The 25,582-nt window shown below is 33.8% G+C and overlaps 2 protein-coding genes across 5 annotated transcripts in view; one reads left to right on the top strand and one right to left on the bottom strand.

The window, feature by feature from the left end:
* The window catches only part of CFAP36 (cilia and flagella associated protein 36), a 56,366-nt gene that overhangs the window by 28,200 nt on the left and 2,584 nt on the right, over nt 1–25,582 (top strand). Inside the window, exons 9-10 of one of the 2 annotated variants that reach the window (XM_035001526.1) lie at nt 102–251; nt 776–1,439. In XM_035001526.1, the coding sequence (XP_034857417.1) occupies nt 102–251; nt 776–877 (252 nt within the window). In that variant the 3' untranslated portion in view covers nt 878–1,439. Of the gene's footprint in view, nt 1–101; nt 252–775; nt 1,440–25,582 lie in introns of those variants that run through there. The other variant, XM_035001525.1, reaches the window with a different exon arrangement.
* PPP4R3B (protein phosphatase 4 regulatory subunit 3B) overlaps nt 3,001–25,582 on the bottom strand; it is a 63,805-nt gene continuing 41,223 nt past the window's right edge. For 2 of the 3 annotated variants that reach the window (XM_035001514.1, XM_035001516.1), the window contains 9 exons: nt 24,618–24,749; nt 23,182–23,284; nt 20,802–20,843; nt 19,066–19,224; nt 15,412–15,581; nt 12,932–13,071; nt 12,353–12,537; nt 10,739–10,929; nt 3,001–4,733 (listed from right to left, as the gene is read on the bottom strand). In XM_035001514.1, coding sequence (XP_034857405.1) covers nt 4,638–4,733; nt 10,739–10,929; nt 12,353–12,537; nt 12,932–13,071; nt 15,412–15,581; nt 19,066–19,224; nt 20,802–20,843; nt 23,182–23,284; nt 24,618–24,749 — 1,218 coding nt within the window. In that variant the 3' untranslated portion in view covers nt 3,001–4,637. The remainder of the gene's footprint in view (nt 4,734–10,738; nt 10,930–12,352; nt 12,538–12,931; nt 13,072–15,411; nt 15,582–19,065; nt 19,225–20,801; nt 20,844–23,181; nt 23,285–24,617; nt 24,750–25,582) is intronic. The other variant, XM_035001515.1, reaches the window with a different exon arrangement.

Raw genomic sequence — 25,582 nt, 5'->3', positions numbered from 1 at the left:
CTTTTGTTATTACAAATTTTGAGTTGAATCAGCCAGTGGTTATCTGTGCCGCTTATTATGTGGACTTGAATTTAAATAGTTCCTTCTCTTTTTTGACTCAGAATTTATCAACACTTGGAACAGAAGAGCTCCGACAACGCGAGCGCTACCTCAAGCAGAAGAGAGATAAATTGATGTCCATGAGAAAGGATATGAGGACTAAGCCGACACAGAATTCCGAGCAGAAAGGAAAACCTGCTGGGGAGGTGGAGGTATGGCTAGCTTTAGTGTGTCAAACTTTGCAAATCTAGAGGTGGAATTGTCAAAATCCGAATGTGTGCAAGACAGCCTTGATAATGAATGTCGCTTGTAGATGCAGTCCTATTAACCTCCCTGTTAGTGTAGCACCTGTTTTTTCTAGGCAGTGAGGTGGTTATGATGCGAAGATTATGAGGTTGAAATGATAGCGGTCTCATTATACGTTTTTTTCTTTACTTGCCCTGCTCTGAGTGCTTAAGGGTCAGCAGTCTATTTTACCTAAGCCCTTTGAGATATTTTATCCACAAAGCAGCAACAGTATCCTTGCCACCACCTCCAAGAGGCTTTCTTCTCTAAGAAGAGATTCTTGCAAAGAAGAGATTTAGGGAGCCCAGTCCACATGTGGCTTTTTACATTTTTATTTACTGAAAATGCTCTTTGAGGCAGTATGTTGGGAATTTTAGACAAATGAACCCATCTTACACTATAGCCAATTTTTTTCCTGTTTTTTTTTTGTTTTGTTTTTTGTTTTTTTAAGGAAATGACAGAGAAACAAGAAATGACAGCAGAGGAGAAGCAAACATTACTAAAGAGGAGATTGCTTGCAGAGAAACTTAAAGAAGAAGTTATTAATAAGTAATTTTAAAAACAATTTAGCAAAACAAGTTCAAATTTTCTTAAAAATAAATTATTTAATCCTTAAACTGAGCCTGTTAGTTTCAAATACTTGTGTTTGTAAATGCAAATATAAGCTCATTCTTAATACTTTATTAAACTTTTGAGGTAAAGGGTGGCGGGGAAGACAGCTACTTGGGCTGGGAAAGGGTATAGAAACGCGATCGTGCATTTATTCATTCCAACTTGGTTACTATTGTTTATGCTAAGCACTGTGCTAGGTACCAAGGATACAGTTGTCAACTAGATCATCAGGGTCCCTGCCTTCATGGGGCTAGTGAAGAAGGCCCGAAGAGCCAAGTGTACAGAGGGAAAAATGCAGTATTATAAGCAGGGCTGGCCAAGCCTTCTTGAGAAAGCCATACTTAAGCTGATTGGAAGGCTAGTTGCAAGGAGAAATGGGAAGGACCAACTCAGGTCCTACCACAGGAAAGGCAGCTAGTGAGGAGTGGGCAGTATGGTGTGTATACACAGAATCAGGGCAGAAGGCTGGCTATGAAATTGGAGATAGGCGGGGTACTGATTTGCAGGGCCCTGTAGGAAATGTGAGGATTTTAAATTTTATTATGGCAGTAGGAACTCACTGCAAAGTTTTAAAGCAGGGAAGTTACATTATGAAAACGTTCAGCTAAAAAAAAAAAAAATGTGTGCCTGCTATATGGAGATGGGGTGAGTTAGAGTTGTTGTGGGTATACCAAGTATAAGGAAATCCAACCAGAAGACGTGATCCTGGGCAGAAGCAAACAGCAGTTGGAAAATGGATGAGGGATGTTAAAAATACTCAATTACTCTTTCTAGAAAGGCTACCATTAAAAAAGATAAAGGGAACAGTCAACTCCTGAGGGGAATGCAGCCATGGGTGTAGGCCTTTTTTATGTGAAATGGTCCTGGATGGTTTTCTGTGGTTGCTTACAGATCAGGAGAAAAGATCCCATGTCCAGAACCAGAATAGTAGGAGAGACCCTTCTTTCAGAAAACTTCCTGTATTGTGTCTTCCAGCAAGCACCCCTTTTCTAGTTATAGGTTGCTCCTGAGGTTTAATTTATAATTCCATTTTATCTCTCTAAATCTACAGTTACAAACTTTTAAAAAAGGGATACCAAAATTTGTTTAGCTCCAGTCTTCAACCTGCAGAGAAAAACCATCATTACTTTACATTTGTTACATTTTCATCACTTAGATGGACAAGAGGAAAAACTAGTGATTAAAACACAGAAATCTGTTTCATGTAACTTTTTATTAAAAATAGTTTTTATAGTGGATACATGTTTACAGATATAATTTTAAGAGAACCTCAGGCATACAAATGTGGGCTCTGGCTTGGTTCACTGAGTGATGATAGAGATATAAAAATCCTGATCTGCCTGAGGGTAGTCATTAAGACAGCAGCTAACACGTGGAAACTTAATAGTTATTCTTTCAAGGGATATTTTAAGCCCTGTTTTTATATCATTGTGGGTGAGCATATGTACCATGAAAACTGTTATCCTGTAAGTCAACAAAACACTCACATTTCTGCGGTAAGAAAGGTTCCTAGATGATGATGATTTAAATGTTTGACTCCTGGCAATTCTTCAGAAAGGAAAATTAAACTCTTCATAAGGTATAAAGATAATACTTCCTACTGGAACTTTAAAATTACTTAATCAGGAAGAGTCAAGAGTAAATAGGGAAATGCTTTAGGCCTGGGCTTCTTAGATGACCAGAAGAAATTAAGAGCTAAGAAGAGGGAAAGGGGCTTCACAGACTTGCTTGAAAAAAACTGTATTCAGATGGTAACTTTACTGATCTTAGTTTAAATTAGGGTATCCTGAGGCACTTGCCTTATAAAGTGGGAGGTCTTTTTCATTATATGTACTTTTAATCAAAGAGGTGAGACTAGCCCCATGCTGTGATGTTTTGGTGTTGAGACTTCATTTGCCCAAGGCACACCTTCTGTAAGTACAATCAGTAATTCTTAAAGTGCAGTCAACCTTCGTTTGCTTATTATTACTTCATTCAGACTGGTGTAGGACTTAGTGGTTTATAATAAATATCTATGGATAATTTATTGGCTTTTAAAAGATACTATAAAATGGAACAAATCTCAACATGGAGATAACTTATATTTACAACAAACCAAACAAAAGCAACAATCATAGAATTACAGGGTCACATTTTAATTCCTGAATTTTACAGTTCAGCATTAATATCACCACATGTATACAAATGGTGTAAAACAAGTACAGTGGTATTTTTAATACAAAATAAACATCTGTTTTATGGAAAAACTATACTTCATATCTACACAGACAGCCCATCTTTTCCAAACAATAGCCAAAATTAAAATTAACTACAAAATCTCCAAAACAGGGGAAACTGCTTCAGTTTAAGCTATTCCAGGAAAAATGGACCCATAACACATTACAAGGGTGATCTGAAGACTGTAGCTGGGATTCCTGTTTTTTAGTTTTTTTTTTTTCCCAATGCATTAAATTGTAGTTTGGAGGATGTTTTTCTCACTTCAGCATGATCTCAGATCACAGATGAGCAAACAAACATTAAAAATATTTACAGTTAACTTGCTGTTCTAAAAATAAAACCTCTTAACTGTTTGCCTCAACTTATTTTAAATTCATTTACGTACATGGAATGTGCTTTTACTCTTTAAAAAAAGCAGCTTTCATATTACACCCTTGTTTGTTTATGGGAAAACTTCATGTGCTGCATACTGACTTTGATACTGAAGTAACTTCTTGGATCAAAATGGCCTCTAGATATTAAATGCCACTTAATTCAGCACTAGTCTTTGTATGTGAGTCTTTATAAATTATACTTTAAAACTTGCTTGCAGCTCTAGAGAGAGAGACAACTTTATGAACAAAGCAGAAAGTGACTTCAAAGTATCTTGCATAAAAGATTGTACGTACTACTGGGAGACACTTGGAAACATTCTGTTCAATCCACTCCCAAGTTTCTAGAGAAAATCATTTCAAAATACTAATGTACTGATTCTTGGCATCAGTTATCTCTAAGAGTGCTGTAAAGTTATATTAACAAGACTGTCCATTTTGAATCCAGCTTGTTTGTTTTCATCAAAATACATACTGAAAATTTCTGGTGTAGAAAACTCAACATGTACTGTAACACAGAGTGTACTTCCCTCTACCTACCTATAAGGCTGAATTTCTGTTAAATCTTCAAAAAATGGTCCCAAAAGCATAACTTCATTTTTACGATAGTTAAATTTGGTTTTCATAAAAAATTTTTTTAAAAAGAGGCAACTGATTAAAAGAACAACATGGCCAGCACCATTATACAAGTAATGTTATTGGGTTTGTAACTAAAGTTTTGTAATTGTTTCTAGATCAGATACCCCCCTGGAGCAACCCTGCATTTAATATTGTTTTATCAACCTTGTTCCCTCCCCCAAGCCATCCCCAAACCTGAGAGTCTCCTCATGAAGAAGCTATCTCCCAGGTTCTGGTTACTAACTTTTTTTTAAATTTTTTTATTTTTTGACAGCCTGAAAGGCAAACCCCTTAATTACTAGCAAGCAGTCAAGTTCCTGGGAAGCCTGGTTTTTTACAGAACTAAACTCTCCTAGCTGATATACTGAGTATCTTTTGCTACTCCTTGTATATTTATAAGTTCAAGTGAGAAAGCTTTCTGATTCAGATTTTCAGCTCATTGAACAGTTGCAGCATTTTAGTAAGACCACGCATTGAGGGTCCTCACTAAATATTTTATGAGCCAAGACGAGGTCTTTTCCTGGGAGCTGTTTCTTCTTCTTCGTCTTCCTCTTCATCATCTGGATAATCCACTAAACCCACCAAACTTCCCTATTGAAGAAGAATAAGAATTTTTTAACATATGTAACTTCAGGGGAAAAAAACACTTACTAGTATCAATAGTCACTTTTAAAGACATCACAAATAACTTTTCTAAACTATCTAATCATATTTATCTCAGATACATTTGAATTTGATAAAGGAACTGCTTGAAAATTATGAACACTTGGTACCATTGGTGGCACTCTAAGTTACCTTCAACTTTTCTATTTAGCTCTTGGATTTTTAACAATACCTCACAATTTAATTCAATTCAGCAAAATTTCACTGTGGGAAAATGTATCTCCAAACAGCAGGACTCAAAAATCATCATGACACGGGGAGCTGGAAGGACTGTGGAAATGAACTAGTTCATTTCTCTATGTTTAAACTAGAAAGAGTAGTCAGTCAGCGACAAGAAGCCTCCTTTTGTCTCCATACTTCATGTATGTATTTCATTACTAAGTGCATACCATTGTTTTCATTATGCTTTTGATAATAATAAACAAATGAAATACTTCCTAAAACTAACAACTAAAAAATTTAGGGCTATCTCTCTAACTAAAAGGAAAGTAAGGATGAGGTAATTCAGGTGTTCGGCCCTTTATGAGTCATGGACCCCTTTAAAAACCTATTAAGGCTCTGGATACTACCCAGGAAATTAAATGTCCTCAGGTTTGCACTCATTCTGAATCCATCCCATAAGTCATAAGTTTATACATATGACCCCACAGGTTAAGAGCGCTACTGTAAACACTGGATTTAGTTCAAACCCTTCAGACCTCAAGGGGAAAAACAAATACAACTGAAATAACTCATATTTCAAAGTTAAGTAGCTTCATATCTAAAGAATCCAGACATCTGGCAGTAACACTTGGCCAATATGTAACTGAACCACTGTAATATCAACAAAGGCCACTGAGCAACTAGAAACCATTATCAGAAAGTCTGGGAATTAAATCAAACTTATTTATACCACATATACTTATGTGAGAATCCTGCTTTCTCAGCTTAATAACACACAAATCTTAAGTTTGGTAAGAGGCAGTATGGCTAAATTGGTAAGAATGTATTGATTGTAGTCTGCCTAACTTCAAATTGCAATGCCACAATTTTTTAAGTGTATGACTGTGGGCTAGTGATTTTGTATCTCTATGCCTCATTTTCCTTATCTTAAAATTAGTATAATAGTACTTAGATCTCAGTGAACTATTTTGAAAATAAAATGAAAAGAAAACATAAAAAGCACCTGGCACAGTCCTTGGTATGTAGTTAGTGTTCAATAACTGCTATTAACTGCTACTACAATATCATCCTTATTCATTTGGTTTCTAAGCCAAACAAGTTAGATGGGAGGAGATAGAAGATGTAATTACCTTCTAAAAAGGCACCAGTCTGATATTCACAAAGATGACAAATTATCAAGGAAAGTTTTAATCATGTTTAGGATTACAAATTATATATCATAATGTACAAACATTTCAGTTTCCAATCGGTAACATTTAAAATGCCTTTTTACTTAAGATTAATAAATATTCTATCTGAAACACACAGCTACATAATTTATTATCAATTTTATCTCTATTATCTATACATATATGCCATAAACTATATGTTAAAACAATCATTTTTATTGAAAATAAAAATATAAAATGTGAAATATTTGAAAAGGCCTGTAATCCAGAGATGCACTCCGTAAAGAATCTGACCGATTCAAGACTTAATATACAAACATAAACATACTTGTTTTAAAATAAATATCAGATTGCAATTAGACCATTTATGCCAATTACCCTTGAGGAAAGTTTCCAATACGAAGGAGGGGATGAAAACGAATGATAACAATAACAAACACCTATGAATACACAATGACATTTTTTCTGAATCAAACAAACCAATGAACAAATTATGTTAGGAAACTATTAATATAATTAATCATATTTAAAAAATGTAAGAAGAGAGAATTCAAGAATTATCCTCTACTCAAAAAATAAAGGACAGAGGCGCCTGCATGGCTCAGTCAGTTAAGCATCTGCCTTCGGCTCAGGTCATGATCCCAGGGTCCTGGGACCGAGTCCTGCGTTGGGTTCCCTGCTCGGTGAAGAGTCTGCTTCTCTCTCTCTCTCTCCCTCTACCCTTCCACCCCTGCTTGTTCTCTTTCAAATAAATAAATAAAATCATGAAAAAAAAAAAAGGACAGATCTTCCATAAACATGATTAATAAAATTTTTAAAAATCATCAGCAAGTGATGGTTTTTATATCTTCTAATTTTTATAGCTTTAATTTCTTTATCTCACCTAACGACATTGGCTACGACCCCAGAACAATGGTTAAATAATAGCAATCATAGTGGTATCCTACCTTGTTCCCAACTTTGGTGGGAATGCTTCTAATATGTCCATAAGTATTAAGCTAGCTTTTGGTACTGGCCATATATACCATGTTAAGGAACTATCCACATATTTCCATTTTGCTGAGTAAATTCAATAACTAATCAAAACTGTAAATGCATATTCTATATAGAAATATACATGTATATGAAACATTTTGTGTAGAAAGTCACATACAATTGCTTTAACTACACAAAGCTGGAAACAACATTAAAATGCATTAAGAGTGTTAGTTATAAATTAAAGTGTATCATACTTTGGAATCCTATGGAGAAGTTCTTTTATGTTCTAATATGGAAAGCTCACCCAGATAAGTTTGTTAAGTGAAAAAGCAAGATTCAGTGTTCTCTTCTGTTAATCTGTGGCAAAAGAAGTGCTTGTTTTAGCACCCACTAATGGTTTCTGATTATGATTTTGTAAGTATTTTTCTTTCCTTTTTTGGGTAAGTATACTTCTGTTAAGGAAAATGTGGTTTTTATAGCTCTGTAAGTTAAAAAAAAAAAAAAATCTTTGTAATTTCATTAGTAGCTAATGTCTCACCAGCCTTGAAAAACTACCAAGTTTGCCAAGAATGCAATTTTTAAAAGCATATTAGAGCTTTAGAAGCCTTGCCAAGGAAAACAGACAAGTTCACACCTGATCTGTTTAAGAACCAATCAACTGGACTGTGGCACTCAACAGATAGTAAATTTCAAACTTTTGTCATAATCTAGAGTGATGAGCAATTTATTTTCCAAGAGCAATCACTGTTTTCTCCTTGTCCCCGCAAAAAGATGTAGTACAAGTGTATTCAGTAATCTGCTGTTAGTGTCAAGAAGGGTGAAAAATGTGTTAGTGCTTGAACCTGCTTTTGTTGTCCTAAGTAAAAAATTATCTGAAAGGATAATGAATTAAGAACTATAAGAAATAACCCAGAAAATAGAACAAGAAGAGTAAAAAAAAAAAAAAAAAGAGTAACAGAGAAAAATTATGAAAATTATAAGATCAATACAGAGGGCCCAACATCTGAACAATAAGTTACAGTGAAATAATATAAAATGTTTCCAAACTGAAGGACATGACTGTTCAGCTGCTCCCAAGAAAATAAGAACGCACACACAAAGAATCAGAAATAAGAATGTCTTTGGATTTCTTGGCAACAATAACTTTTAAAAGTTAAGTTTTAAAAGAAAATGATTTCCGATTTGGTTCTACATTCAGTTAAACTGGCAGTCAAGTAGGATGGAATCAACACAGTTTCATAGAGGCAGGGGCTCAAATTTTACCTCTCCTGGGATTCTTTTCTCAGAAAACAATTATTAGAGGATGTGCACCAAAATGGGAAGGAAAATCAAGAAAGAGTATAGAGACATAAGACCTAGAAGCAATACAAGAAAAAGAGAGGCAAAAGAAGTATTAGGATAATGGCCTCGGCAACCTCAAGACAAGAGCTGTGCAGCAAGTCTAGAGAGCAACGGATCTAGGTCGGAACCAGGCTGGAGACGTCAAGAGAATGCGGAAACTAAGCTGAATGGCACTGCAAGAATTAGTGAAAGGCACCTAACTATTGCAACAAATGAAAAAATGGTGGCAATTATTTACTCTAAAAAGAGAAAAGTTATTAAGAAACATATAGTATAGAAAAAAAGACCAAGAAAAAAGTTGTGAATAAAGAATATTTATATTGTCACTATAGCTATAAAATTATCAAAGGTTATTTTAAACAAAAATTGTGATACATAGAGAAATAAGGGTGAGAATGTGGTAAGGAGTGCTCACATGTTAAATTCTTATCTACCATAACAAGAATAAATTAGGTCTAAACTTGATAGAACAATATGAAGTATTAACATTATTTAGAAACGGAAGAAACAGGTACAAGAAGAGTTCTAACTATCTCTGTGGAGAAGAAAAAAGGACTGATTTTTCTCAACATTTTAATACTATTTTGACTTTTGAAAGTAAGCGCATGTATTGCTTGAAAAAAAGAAAAGCTAGTATATATTGAGAAAGTGCAAATAGTGTTCTAAGTTCTTTACATTTATTACATGATTTAATATTTATAAGCCTATAGAGTAGGTGCTATTTTATCCTTATTTAAAATGAAAAAAATAAGGTCCTGAGAGATATAATAACTTACTCAAAGTCAAATAGCCTAGGAAGAGGCAGAGCCAAGATCTGAACCTGAACAATTTAACTTCACAGCAAATATTCTTAATAGAGTGCCACAAATATTATACCAAATTCTCCTATCAAGAAGTGAAAATTAATTTTAAAATTTCTAATTAAAAAAGTTTCAAAAGCAGTAGAATCTCACTGAAAATGCTACTTCTGTGATCTTTAGTCAAGAGCCTACCTCAATACAATACTGAATAAAGACTACATTTTTGTAAAACAATAAACTCAAATTGTATTATGTGTTCAAACCAAGAAGCATCCCTTCAGATTAGGTTTTCTACTACTATGGCATTTCTGTCCTCTTGTCGTTCTACCCTTACATTAACAGTTGTCTTAGATTTATGCCTTTTTATTTTAAGCCACTCCTTTTTGGGGAAAAGGATGGTTACATATAATAACAATATAAATGAAAGAAAAAAGTTTTATATAAAATTTAAACTTGTTTAGGGGTGCCTGGGTGGCTCAGTCAGTTAAGTGTCTGCCTTTGGCTTAGGTCATGATCCCAGAGTCCTGGGATGAAGCCCTGTGTTGGGCTCCCTGCTCAGTGGGGAGCTTCTCCCTCTTCCTCTGCACCTCCCCCCACCTGCTCATGTTCTCTCTCAAAATCTTTAAAAAAAAATAAAATTTAAACTCGTTTATATAAAAAAGTAACCAAATGGAAAGTACATTTGCTATGCAAATGACCAAAAGGCTAATATCTTTATAACTAAAGATTCATTCATACTAAGAAAAATGTAACCCAATTTTAAAAAGGCAAGACTATGAAAAGAACTTGCAGAAGAATTATTGAATACAAATTCAAAAGGCTAATATTCAACCTAGCTACTAACAAGGACACACAACTGGGAATGAGATCTGTACTGTCTCCACTACTTAATGGGCAAGGATGAAAAATAATTATAACAACACTGGCAAAGCTGCAGTGAGCCAAGCACACTCATACAATGCTTATGGTAATGTAAACTGGTAGAAACTTCCTGGAGGTATTTGACAATATGTATGAAAATATTCTTCTACGCATCAGTTCAAAAAGGTAACTTAAAATGCACCACCACCAGGAGTCCTACTATCAGTGAAACATCGGAATCAACGTATGTGCTCCAAAATATTACTGGGTAGGTTGGTTACTTACAAATACTGTGATACAGCTAAATAAAATGAAATTCTGTAGTCATCGACAGTGTTGTAGTAACACAGAAAAATTCTTTTTAACAAAGAAAAGCAGGATACAAACCTGTGTTTATACAAAGACCTCAATTACGTGTCAGATAAACCCATACACCTAAAGAATCAATCAAATGTTATTAGCAGTCATGTTCTCTGATGACAATGTGTACAACTTTCTTCTGTTAGAATAATTCAATGACTGTTAGAATGACTGTTATTATTATCCAAATTTTCTTTAGTAAACATGAAATAATTTTAAAGATGGAAAAAGCAAAGTTCGTGTATGGAATAATGTCACATACCTTGGTGGCTGCTACTGATGTGGCCAAGTTTGTAGTTTTGGAAGAGGACCCATTAGAACTTGCTGGTGGTGTCTGAGCCACTACAGATTTACTGTTTGTTCCATTAGCAGCACTGGCGGAGTGGGAGAAGGTAAATTTAAAGCCACCAGATGTCCTTTTGGGAAGGTTTTCCTTGTCTTCACTTTCTTTTGCTAAAGTGAAAGTAAAATTTTTAATCCTTTTCAGTAAATATTCCTAAAAGCAAAGCAAGTGAAAATAACACTGCCTTTGCTTCGTAAGAGCTAAGAGCAGAGCGTGATGTGTACAGTGGTTAAGTCTTTAATTAGCTGGAATCTTAGACACCTCAGGATTAGAAAAGACCTTAAGAATCATATACCAAAATCAGTCATCCTACACTAGAATTCTACACTGTTGTTACCTAGGGTGTGTCAAGGATTCATTACCTGTCTGACTCTTCCATTGTCCCTCTGCAGCTTCCCTTCCCTGAACTGAACCTATACTTCTATAGTCCTTGATAGACCTGATAATCTCTCCCATAAGTTAGTATTTCAAATGCCTAAAGACAATGACATGATCATGTCTATCAGTCTCTTACTTCCTAAATATTCCAGGTTCCTTCATCTGTTTCTCTTATGACTTACGTATCTACTATCCTTTCATATCTGGTTGCTACTTTTTTGTGTATGATTCTTAAGTGGATGCAGTACTTCAAGTACGGCCTCACTGCCCCTTTTCACAGGGCAGTGCCTGTAATGAACAAAGGTAGAATTAGGCTACCAAAAGTTACCTATTCCTTAGAGGACATTTTGATGGGCTATTTGCTCTGCCAGGCTGAAGTAAATAAAACTTCAAGCATTAACAAGTACATAATGAGTGAGGCTAGGAACAAAAGTTGCAGGAAAAATGTAATAAATCAATGAAACACTACCTAAGGAGAAATACTTTTAGAAAATCTCATTCAAAATCACAAATGCTTTTGCCTTTCAGGAAATGCTTTTGCCTTTCAAAATGTAAATTTCTGGTAAACATTTATATGATATATGCAGGACAGTACTCCAGTAATGGTGGTTTTTCAGGCCATAGAATTAAAGTGATTAATTCTTTTGAAAGATAAGATCTCAGTTTTTAAACAAGTTAAACATATTTGAAAGATGGGAAATGTTACTTCTCTTGATAGTGTATCTTTATGAAATTTTTATAATGATTTTAAAATTTCAAAGAGCAAGGGTACTTCTTTGAGCTTAGTTTCCTCACAGCTATAAAAGGCAGAGTGCTCTGGAAAGTTTCTATGGATCTATATGGTCTCTAGTATTATTGGAGATTTCAGTACAGAAATAAATCCAAGACTGTTCATAAAAGGCAATGTATGAGTAGACAGTGTAATTCTAAACAGCAAATGAAGAGCAGCACAAAATGGGAAGTTTCAAGAAAAATAGTTTAAACACGAAAATAACTCCCAGGTTTGGAAAAAGATGTGGAAATTTTAAAAGGTCTGATTCACTATAAAATTCATGTCTTTCATGCTTTATATACTATGACCAAACCTTCACAAGCAACTGATAATTTCTGTACCTAATAAATGATACATTATTAAAAAATTCAAAATTTTAATACCTTTTTTATTCTCCATAAATTTTTCGTAAGTATCTGGAAAATCATCTTCTGGCTTAGATTTTTCTACTGGTGCCACAACTGCTTTTCCTTCCTCCTCTTCATCTTCATTAAACCACATTTCTTCATCCTCCTCCAAGGCTTTTGCATCTCTGCGAAATCTGTTACTACGCAATATAGATGGTACACTGTAAGAAACATATCACAAACACTGAGTAATGATTTAAAGTTTGTGACCAGATTAAGTTTGAGAATAAATATGTATAACCAAGAGGAGCTAAAGTAATTTTAACTATGTATAATTTACATCATAATCACCTCAACAGTGGTACAAGATGTAACCAGAGAACACTCCAAAATATTGCAAATTAAACTAAAAATTTATCTTGAGTTATGATATGGAGCAGTCATTTTTCACATAAAAGATTCTGGGTAGGGAAAAAAACCTACCCTTCTATACAACCCTGTACTATCTAATGATGGTACCCAGAATACTCCTGGGTAAATTTCATATGTCAGATCCAAACAAAAAATTTTGGATGTAATTTTATAGATTATAAATGCAATATATTTAAACAATACCTGTTCAGTTTCTGATTTTGTCTGTCTTTTTCTTGCTCATATTTAGTCTTCAATCCTTTGAATGTCTGAACATATTCAATTGATTCAAGTGCTTTATAAAAGTTTTCAACTATATGTGCAGTAAGAGACTTGATATCTTCCTGTTTAAGGACAAAATTTACAATTCAAATATAATTCAATGACTGTTAGAAGAACTTTTTTATAGTTCCAAAGCTGATCAAAAAAGGTTTTTCAAAATCACATTACAAAAATAAATGTCCTAGTTTCTTTACACATGAGCCAGGCCTCCAGAGAAAACTTGGAATAAAAAAGGAGCCCTTTTGGGGGGCTATAAAACATTTGAAAGTAACTAGATTTAGTTTATGTCTTCTGTTTATTTTTTGCATCTACATAGCACTTTACAATTTAAAAAGCGCTTTGACATGTAGTTTCACTTGATCCTCCTAACAAGTCTATGAAATAGGTTTTATTACCCCATTTTACAGAAAAGTAATATTGAAGATCTGAGAGGTTGGATGACCTGATGAAGAGCACAGAGCTAGTTAGAAGGCAGACAGATGTTGAAATTACATTTTTAACAAATATTAGGTGCTACTTAATGACTCCTTATTTAACTGGTATCAAAATGGGATAAGCCTTACCTAAATAATAAACACAGACTCCATTGACTATATTACATATACAGATCTGATAAACTATTAACTTGAATTCCACCTATTTCCACAGTCTTCCAATGGTATAATTTTTGTGAAACAAACTGACAGTAGTAACTTCTAAATTCTTTTAAATTCTAAATGAACCATTCTAAATAATCATTGCAAATGCCTGGGTGCGAAGTACGCTCATTATTAATAACTGAAGTTGTGATTCAGGAATTTAATATTAATAAGAAATATACATGCCACTTCTTTAAAAGATACACCATAATCTGCTTCTTTTGAGGATTTTAAGTCTTTAAACTAGTTTCTCTGGAAATCTCAATTAAATAATACGCAAAGAAGAAACATTAGAAACCCAGGTAAAACGGTTCTGTGCTGTATACTGAACAAATAGATGAGTTAAGTTTTGGGGCGCCTGGGTGACTCTTGGTTTTGGCTCAGGTCATGATCTTGGGGTCCTGAGATCAACAGCAGGGAGTCTGCTTGAGATTCTCTTGCTCTGCCCCTGCCCCCACTTGTATTCCCTCTCTCAAATAAATAAATCTTAAAAAAAAAAAAAAAAAAAGATGAGTTAAGTTTTGGGATTCCATGTACATTTATCGACCACTCAAAATTATTTTCTGAGAAACAAATTCAATCATAGGAATGGGGTTATGAACCCTACAACTCATTTTATCAGTTTCTCACCAAAAATTTTAAGGAAAAAAAAATAGAAAAGTCAATCTCTGGTTCATTAGAACACTGCATTGTGAAACAGGGTTCAGATACCTGGTAAGGTAGTTAACTGTGTTCCCTCTTTTCTAAGGCTAAAGACAATACTTCTATTCTTTTCATCCTTTTGAAAGCCATATTCTTGCCAAGTGAGTACTACTAGAAAAGTAATCCAGGCAGCCAAATAATCTTTACATGAGAACAGCATGTCATGAGCAGAAATCTGATTTTTAACAGCCAAAACCAGAGAATGAATTTCTAGCTTTACTTTCTTTTTTTTTCAAATTCTAACCATGTAGCCATTTCCCCTGGTGGAATGATTTTAGTGTGTGGGAGAGGGTAAATTTATTGTACTGGTTCTACAGTTACCTATCTTAACCGTGTTGTTCACATAGAGTTCTCTCCAGATCTTTATTTTTTTTAAAGGTTTTTTTTTTAATTTATTTATTTGAGAGAGAGAGAATGAGAGACAGAGAGCACGAGAGGGAAAAGGATCAGAGGGAGAAGCAGACCCCCTGCTGAGCAGGGAGCCCGATGTGGGACTCGATCCCGGGATTCCAGGATCATGACCTGAGCCGAAGGCAGTCACCCAACCGAGCCACCCAGGCGCCCTCTCCAGATCTTTTTATGACAGATCTTCTGCTGCCCAAAACTGAGCTACGACCTATCTTCAAGCTCTGACTGTGCTCCTAACCAAATGGACGCTCTAGAATAAATCACTTACTTTGGGTGTCTGAAGCCCCTCATCTATAAAATAAGGCAGCTAGAGCGGTCCGCCTGATTTCCTGGTCTCTTCAACTTAAAATTCCATGATAATAGCCTACCTTTTATGCATCTTCTATTCAGTTACCAAAGTAATTATTTTCAACCTTCCTACTTATCACTACCCCTACAAAGATCTTGGATATCTCAAGAATGGCATATACTTGACCAAAATGTCTACATATGCCAAATACAATCCTGAAACATCTGGCCAATAAAAATGGAACTGAGAATAATATAGAGTAAACATGGGTTAAAACACTATGCTAAATTTCACAATTTAAAATATTAACATCACTAAACATATAATTATTTTATTTTACTAAGAATCCTTTAGCATAAACTTACCACTCTTATAAATTCAAATAACTCAATAACAGCTGAATTCAACAGATTGTACCGAGTTCCATTATCCAGAAGAGCATTTATAACTGGCTCAAAAAGATTTCCCTTCGTAATGTAACGATTATAAAATTCATCTTTAAGGCCAATTATCCGCCTCATAAAACGAAGAGCACCTAATAATACAGGGAACAAATCAATAATCTCATTAATAACAATTATTATACAGGTATTTTTACATAAAGCAATGTATATATTCTAAAATAAAAACTGTGCACTAAAAATAATTGGGTTTTGAGGAAAAACAGAGTTAGGGAAAGACCACTCAAATCTGTGTAACTCATGTAGCCAGAGCTAGCAAAAAACCCCCAATAACTGGTACTTGGGAGATGAAGTACCCAGGCAGGTAGCTCCATGGTGTAAAGATTAAAACCCCCCACAGTAACCAGCGAGTGCCAATGCTGGCAGTACTCAGAGCAGCGCAGGCAGACATGCAGACGTAGTGATGGCAGCTCAGAACCAGTGCAGGGCTGTCTGTCGTGAAGGTGGGCGCAGGAGTGCTGCAACCTGCCCAAGGCTGCCTCCCCTCTCTGTGGGGAGAGCTCTGGAGGGAGGTACTTCTTTTTGATTTTCTGAAAATAAAGCCAAAGGGGTTCCTGCTGCCAGCTTAACAGGAGAGCTGAAGGTCTTTTACTTTTTCAAGGCTATAGTTCCACTCCCACTATTTCAGGTCTCTTTGCCTTGGAAAAATCATCTGTGAACCGACACTACCTATATATTATAACATATACATTTTAACCCTATACGTCTTAGTCTTTTTTTACCAATTGCTTATGAGCTCTTTTGCCTTTGGTAAACATGAACTGTGGCAGATCAGACTGTATTTGTAAAAGAACAATAGAGTAACAAGCAGTATAATGTAGCTTTTCATATTTTAAATACTGAAAAGAAATGTCTCCCATTTCAACCCGCTATTCAGAGGCAAGTCATTAAAAGAAGTTGTGCCTGTCAAAAGAGGTTCCAAATATTATCTGAGAATAAAACTGAAATAGGCCACATAAGGTATAAATGTATGATAGCTGTTAACACTAAACAAGTGTGAAGAAAAAAACCAAAAACAAGTGTGAAGAGAAGTACTAGACTTACAACATCACCTCTTTTTGTAGCAGGACAAGAAACAGTTATTTAAGATTAAAAAGACTGAGTATGTGCGCAAGTAGGTACTCTAATGCACTGCTGGTGAATGGGTGAACGATACGATATAGTTACAACTGCACTACTTAAAATGATGGAAATCTTGAAGCAATGTAAACATTTAAATACTAGAGATTTGTTCAATTATGATATATCCACACAAACAGGACTACTCTGCAGTCATCCAAAAGAACTATTTACAGAAAGCCAGATAGGAATACCTATCATGAGAACATCAATCCTTCCAAATTAATATAAAAATCTAACATAGTCTGGTCGTGATGAACTGGATAAAATTGTTTTTAAGTTATTATAGAAGAACAAATGTCCAAGAACCAAGAAAATTATGAAAAGGAAAAGCGAGCAGGGACTTAGCAGATATTAAACTTTACAAGAGAGAGGCTATAGTGGCCTAAGAATAAAGTTTCCTATTTATCTCATCTAATAAAACAATAGATTAGAAATAGAAATAATAGTTCAGAAACAAGACACGATATATATGTCAATTTACTATATAACCAGAGAAATTTTAATTCAGTAAGAAAAATATAGTTTATTTAATAAGGGGATTGGTACAACTTGCTCTCCATCTGGAAGAAAACAAAGCAAGACCCTCCAAACCACATATAAAAACAAACTTCAAATGTATTACATATATAAGTAAAAAATGAAATAATAAAAATATTAGAAGTAAATTGAGGAGAGTATTTTATTTGTATAATCTTAGGACATAGGAGATGTTCCTAAGCAAGACAAAACCCCCAAAACTCATAAAAGGAAAAGAGACATACTTTTCATCATAGAGAATCTTAAAACTGTTAAATATTTAAAAAATACTATAAAGGCAAATGCAAAAGACAAATGAGACTGTGACATTTTTTCCCAAAAATGTGATAAATATCTCTAATATAAAAAGAACTCTAAGAAAAAGATAATAGGCAATTCACAACAGATAAAATTCAAAAGCCCTAAAACAGGAAAATATACTGCCAAGGAAAATGTAAATTAAAACATAAATGGAATACCACATTTTCCATCATCCTCTTCATAACATTTTAGGAATCAGTAACACAGTGCTGCAAGAGTGTCAAGTGCTTCAATCTTTTGGGAAAGTAATCTGGAGGCTGTATGTGAAACTCAAATTTAAAAGGATACATTAAAACTATATAAACATTTTGTCCTGGCATTATCATTATTGGGAATCCATACTCTGGAAATAAAGAAACCAGCACTTAAAAGATTTATATACTAAACTATTTACTACAGTGTTATTTGGAGGGGCAAAATACCCGAACAATCCATTATCTGTGCACTACAGAACAGCAGAATAAATTGTGGAAGAGCCACTCCATCAAGTGTGACTCAGCTACATTTAGTAAAAAAATTTAGTTGAGACCATATTCGATCACCTAGAGTAATACTAAAAAGCTGAGAAACATGTTAATATGATCCTGTTTTTATAAAAATAAAACAAAAAAACCTGTAAAGCGTGTGAATTTTTATATAAATTTGTACGGCTGTGGAAAAAGGAATAGGAAAAATTGTGCACGGAGTTAATGGTAGCTACTTTTTTTTTTTTTTTTAAGATTTTATTTATTTGAGAGAGAAAGAATGAGAGAGAGCAAGCACATGAGAGGGGGGAGGGTCAGAGGGAGAAGCAGACTCCCTGCCGAGCAGGGAGCCCGATGCGGAACTCGATCCCGGGACTCCAGGATCATGACCTGAGCCGAAGGCAGTCGCTTAACCAACTGAGCCACCCAGGCGCCCAATGGTAGCTACTTTTAAGGCCTTAAAAATAAAAGGAGTTGGGAGATTAATCTTTTCTCTATATGTTAAATGTTTCAATTTTAACCGTAATTTTTATGCTCAGAAAAAACACACAAAGCTCTTTTTATTTGGAGGGTGAAGGAGGTTACTTTATCGCTATTTGCAGGTAAAATTATGAAGAGGAAAGGAAACTTAACAGTTTGCCAAAAATCAACACTGACGCAACTACTGGCATTTAAGTTTGATCATTGTTGGTCCAAGTGGTATACTGAGGGGGACTACTCATAAATTATTTTACAAGTTCAATAAATAACCCAAATTACACAAAAACGTTTGAAGGCCCATATCTCAAAGGTATAAAAAAAGTCACTATAAATGACAGTTTGATGAAGCAGATGTGAAAGACAGCAGGACTTGTTCTATTAGTGAAATGTCGTCATCGTACGTGGTATTTTATCACAACAGTTAAACTAATTCAATCTAAATGTGAGTAATATGTGGGTGGGAAGCACCATGACCTATTCCTCTTGCCCTTTAAATAAAAGAAAACAAAAGATTAGTACTTCTCATAATCATCTCTTTGATGGCATATATACTGCTAAAAAATAAATCAATTCACATGGGTAACTTCAGGTTTTATCTCTATCGACTGTTCCTTAAAATACTTTACAAGAATGTTCTTTTTAAGTTGTTACTTACACAAGGCCAGGAAAGTGTGCTTTGAATTCATCAGGACCAAGACTCTTCTTAGCAAGTCCTTGTTCATAATATAGTTTTTTATGTGATATGTGTGATGTTCCACACAAAATGTGAGTAGTTCTAAAATTAAGGCAAGCAGCTGTGCTGTTTGATAATTATCTACAAAAAAAGTCATCACATGAAAATATTGTAATTCACCTAAATAAAGAGAATAAATTTTATGTCCCATATTTTAGAGCAAAAGTAAAATTGTATTTCTTCCTCATTTTATATCAATTAAAGCTACAGATTTTTACTTTTTCAATAGCAGACTCTGCAATACTATTCAGTTTTATTGATTAAATGGATACTTTCTAAGGCTCTTGTATAAAATATTTATTAGTGTTAAGAGGGAAAAAAGCCTAAATAAAAATCTACAAACATGGTAAGAAAACCCTCATTGCACTGAGATCTTCTTAGTAATATTTCCTTAGTATGTGCTGCTTTCATTATTAATATTAATGAACCTATTAAAGGGTCCACAGTAAACAGTAAATACCTCAAGCTTTTTGCCTAACATTGTACAACAAAATTTCCCAAGAAAAATTAATATGCTTTCTTTAAAGACATCTTTAAGGAAAGGACATTTTTGGCTATCTGAATATAAAGTGAAAAATATTACATTGAGATTTTTTACCAATAACCTTTTTAACATCAAAGTGTAATACCCATGAAAGGCCTACTAAAATAAACTACCTTTTCTTCCCTCAAGAGGCCTTGGTGTATACATTAATGAAATGACTTCAAATTGGTTCCTGAACATCAAAATTCAATGTATGTCAAAGGGCTTCTGTCAATAATTACTGACATCTATTAAAAGTTTTAGGCAAGAAATATTAAACTGAGGAAATTTTGGAATCACAGCTTTACAGAATAAATCTAGTCCAACTATTTTATTTTTCAAGAAGATTACACACATGACTATTTTGTGGAACTCTGATGCTATCGGGAATAAATCAGCATTCTTTTGATAACAGAAAAGCCATGAAAAATACAAAATATAGTTCTGGTATTTATTTGAACTAGTCCCTCACCATTAAAAAAAATAAACTCTCTTAATCCCTCAGTTTCCTAATTTTATTCACAAAAGATTTTGTAACAATGATCTACAGTCTTAATTAAATGTCTTGTTTTCACTTTCTCAAATTAGGACATGAAACTAATCATTATATCTCTAACTAATCCAATCTCTGAATGTCAGTCTCCTCATTTGAAACTGGCTCTCCTAGACCATTGATGAACCTGGTAGAAAAGACAGGATGCTAGGTGCACAGAGCATATTTTCTATATTCCCAGGCCCATACCTGGTATGCATGTTCCAAGTAGAAGCAACAGTGCTTACACTCAGATTCATAAATAATACCTAAGCATAATGCTGTCACGAACACTAACACTAAGGCCTTAGTTACTAGGTTTCAAAAATAATGAACTAAAATCCTCAACTTTCAGATGTCTTTTCAAAAAAAAAAAATCAGAAAACTAGCTCTAAATTTACAGTAAAAAACAAAAACAAAATTCCAACCAGTTTTCCATTTTTTATATTAGAGAAAATGAAATGTTTTTCTTTACAACAGAGGAAAAAGGTAAATTAAAAAAAAAAATGCCTTTCCTAGCCTTGTATAAATAAATGCATTATACTCTGAGCAAAAAAAGCTTAACAATTTATATTAGTTCATAAAATAAAAATTTATACTTACCAGGGCAAATCGTGCTGTTTTTGTTAGATCCAACTATATTATCTAATAAAAAAAAGTTAAAGTCAGTTACTTCAGTAATAATTATTTAACATTTTCCTAGTCCTTTACAACATACAAAGGATGTCTTTGGTCGTAATCTCATTTTACCTGCATAATAACCGTAAAGAATTAGTTGTGAGGGGGGTGAAGGAAGGGGCAAAATGGATGAAGGGAGACACAGGATTCCAGTTATGGAATGTATGGTCACAGGGATAAAGGTACAGCACAGGGCATATAGTCAGTGGTACTGTAACAGCATTATAGGGTGACAGATAGTAGCTACACTTGTGGTGAGCAGAGCTTTAATGTATAGACTTGTCGAACTACTATGCTGTCCACTGAAGTTAGCATCATGTGTCAACTAAACTTCAATTAAAAAAAGTTGTTTCAGTCAAATATTATACCTGTTATCTGCAGTCCTTTACAGAATTCGGTGCAGATGAGGAATTGTTAAAAGACAATAAATATTGTGATAAAAAAGTGAGGTTACAACCAGAGAAGGCACATTTTCTTTTATTTCTTAGTCATCCCCCAACAATTAGGATATGTCTCTCTCTATATAGGAATTTCTTAAACTCCAGAATAACACGTTAACAATGATAATTTATGCCTTGAAGTTTTAAAAAAATAAGTAGGACATTGTAAGTTCTGAATTTTAGGCACATATTTCAGAGCACATTTGCACAGGGAAAAATACAAATGTCTATTGCAGCATTGTGTGTAATAGCAAAAATTAGAAACTTAAATGTACATTAGAAGCAGGATGGCTAAATTATAACATACTCAAAGAGAATATTATGCAAGATTTAAAAATAAATAAGAACTCCAGGTATCAATATGGACAGATTTTAAAAACGCATTGAGTAAGGGCAAAAAAAAAATGCAGAATAATGTGTACAACAGAAATCAATTCATATCAAGCTTGGAAATATGAAAAATAATACATTACACTTGTCATAATAATATAAACAGACATGGGGTGATAAACTTCAAATTCAGCATTCCTTGAGAGATGGGGGTGAAGTGAGAATGTGAAGCGGTGCACAGGAAACTAACAATATCTGTATTTTCTTTTCAAAAATATTTGAAAAAAAGATAGGGCAAGTTAGTTTTGATAAAGTCAACAGGAAATATATGGGTGTCTGTTATACAATTATCTAAATATTTCTGTACGCTGAAAGTGTTTTATTTTAAAATAAAGATTAAAAATGCATTTATTTTAATTTATACAAATGAAACCATTCTGTATGAAAACATTCTGCCAAATGCTTTTTTACCCAACTTTGTATTTTCAAGAACTAGTTAGCTGACAGATTAAAATTCAGTTGTTTTAACTGCTATATAGTATTCCATTGTATGAATATATCACGTGTTCTTTATTTTCTTATACATTCTTGTACCTGTCATGCATATGCATAAATGTCCCCTAGGATATGCTCGGAAATTGAATTGATGGTATTATGTAAGGTGTGCCCATTTTTACAACTTAATTAGTTTAGTAAGCATTCTCTTTAATTGACTCCCTTTTAAAATGACTCATCAGATTAACCAACACTCTCAGAGATAAAATCCCCCCATCCTGCCCATTTCTCATTTCACCAGTTGAGTTGTATGCTTATCAAAAAGTCCTTTGTTTACACTAATTATTTTTGGCAGTATGATTACATACTTTAAACATCACAGACTGATGAAATATCATAAAAATGTAGTTATCTATGGCTAAGTTGAATACAGTCTAGAAAATCAGTAAAACCAGAAGCTGGAGCTGATGAATTATGACTGTAGTTTATGCATGAAAGATGACATGGAAATACAATAAAAAAATACATTAAAAAAAAAAAAGGCTTGCCCTTATAAAAAATATCAGCAAATGAGTCAGCATTTAGAATGTTTACAGAGTTTATTTTTTTAAACTGTTCTCTGCTTTAACCAACTTTTTTGATTAACCCATCAACTTCTGATCCTTATGTTGTGAAATTAAAGAGCTTGTACTATATTGCCAAATTATTCTCCAAAATGATGGTTCCCTTGGATTTTCTAATGTAGGTAATATACTGTTTACTCTTACCCCCTCTAGGTAATTAACAGCTTTGAGAATAATCCCCTTCTGTTTAAGTGTTTATATTTCTCTTCTTCAAGGTGTAGTACTTTTTGCTACATTTTCTGTATCATTCTCTAACATAGTCCCTCTGAAAAAAGGGAAATCATGATTTTATAACGCAGTTTAAAATTTTCAGTAGTAATTTCCCTGTCAAATAAAGCACTGAGTAGACAGCCTATTATACTACTTATTTCACTCTTTAAAAATGGAAATCATAAGCAGATAAGTAAGACACCCTACCCTTTTCACACTTGTCTTCTGAAGTATTGGTCAAAAGCGGTGCTGTGAGAACATGCATACAATGGTTGTAGAAGAAATTTAGAAATTCACTTTTTTCAGTTTTCTGAAACATACAGAATTAAAAAAATATTTTATCTTTTAATTAATAAGATATCTTTAAGAATTAATGCAGGTCATATACAACAGATACTTCAAGATATCATGAAAGCACCAAAAAACTAGTTATATTCACCTTAATCGTATTTCTGCAGAACTGAAAAATCAAGTCTATTTTATATTACTAAATTAAAATGAAAACAAGTATAAAAAATTTTTCTGAAGAAAATTATTCAGAAGAACTTTTTTTCTAATATGCTTGTGACCTGAAATGCAATGAAGAATCTATCAAGCAATGTGAGAGGAGCAACTTAACTGCTGAAAATTTGAAAGTTCATATCCACACATATTCAAATCTGAAACTCCATTCATAGCATAGTCAAATATGAAAAAACACCAGAATGATTTATCAAGTCATCTGAAACAGGATAGAATTTAGATCTATTTTTTAAATTTTAAAAATTTATTATTTGGAAATTTGGAAAACAGTTCCTTTTTTTGGCCACTATTTTTTATACAATGGTCTCGAAAAAACAAGTAATGATTTAAAAACAACATACATATTCTTCTTTAAATATGAGAGAGTTTATAAAGAAAAAGTATCCCAGCATTTTGAGACAACAATTATTAATATTTTGGAATACTTCTATAAGTCTTTCTGAATGACTTCTCCTACTATGCAGTTGAGATCATTCAGTACGTATTAATTTTTTTCATTATGATTAAAGAACATGTAACTTTATAAAATTTACCATCTTAGCCATTTTTACTGTTTACATTTCAGCAGTGTTACATATACGCATCCTGTTGTGTATTAATTTTTAAGAAGTTAACAGAATGAGGCCAAGGGCCATAAATAGAAATGCTAACACTTTTTACTAAGATTTTCGCAGATTACAATCTTGTATTTTGCCACAAATAAACTGCTACAGGAACACCACAGCTACTTGGATACGAAGTGTACAAATACTCAAGTATTTATTATTTTAAAAAATTGTACAAATTTACGGGGCGCCTGGGTGGCTCAGTCGTTAAGTGTCTGCCTTCAGCTCAGGTCATGATCCCAGGGTCCTGGGATCGAGCTCCGCATTGGGCTCCCTGCTCAGTGGGAAGCCTGCTTCTCCCTCTCCCACTCCCCCTGCTTGTGTTCCCTCTCTCGCTGTGTCTCTCTCTGTCAAATAAATAAATATAATCTTTAAAATAAATAAATAAATAATTGTACAAATTTAAAAAGATTTTATATTTACATATAATTTATATATTTATACATAATTTATTATATATTAAATCCTCTAAAACTGACTAGACCAAAACATTTTTATCTCAGAATAATTTCTTACATTAGTTGTAGCCAGCATGTTCTCTGGATCAATTAGAGTACGAAGAAGTCCCATTAACTGAACAGCACCTCCTAGCTCAGGATCAGTATCACAGATCATTTGTTCAATCACTACATTAATGAGAAGGATATCCTGAAAGAAAATGCATTTCCATTAGAACTGGTTTGGATATAAGACAAATATACCAGCTGAAAGAACAAAATCAGAACCAAAGAATAAATGAACTTAGTTAAACTTTCATGTTTCTAGTATTTTTCAAAGTTCTATAAACACACTAGAGTGAAAAAGCCCACTAAAAAAAGCAGAGCACCCTACAGCTGCAACATTAATGTAGGGAAGTGGAAAACAAAATCATTTACCAGTGATTCTTGTTCACTGGAGATTCTAACAGATTCTCATTCTAGGTTTCAGCCTCAGGTAAGAATTTAGAAGTTGACTGAATAAGGAAGATCACACATCATCTGACCCTAAAACACAGATTATCTGAGCTTCAAATGAGAAAATCCTTTCTAGCAAAAAAGTGAGAAAACCCAGTATACAACTCTCCACAGGAGGCAAGTGGGTGCACACCGTGTTACATAATAATCTTATGCCACAGAGATTTGCATTAGGTTGCATGCTTTTGGGTCTTAACTAAGAAACTACAAAGCAGCTTGCAGATACAAAATTTGCCTTTTGCCTGTATTTTTAAGAAATCTTGGAAACTGAAGTACAGTACAAAGTGATTGCTCATGTCAAAGAAAAAAGTTTTGACATCAACTCTGGTGATTTGAGAATATGTTTACTGTTGGGGGAAGGAAGGTAGTAACTGAAGGAGATGAAATAAGGGAACTGCATGGAATGAAGATAAATTTCTTAAATTGGGAGAATTCTGTAAAGTAATAAAAATAAATCTTCAGTAATAAAGCACTTAAAAAAAAGATTTTACTTATTTCTCAGAGAGAGAGAGAGAAAGTGTGCACTTG

This window comes from Mirounga leonina, unplaced genomic scaffold, assembly GCF_011800145.1.
Source record: "Mirounga leonina isolate KUSES-001 unplaced genomic scaffold, KU_Mleo_1.0 Mir_125, whole genome shotgun sequence".
Classification (NCBI taxonomy): Eukaryota; Metazoa; Chordata; class Mammalia; order Carnivora; family Phocidae; genus Mirounga; species Mirounga leonina.
Note: the sequence above shows the minus strand (reverse complement) of the source record. Positions and strands in the feature narration are given on the sequence as shown.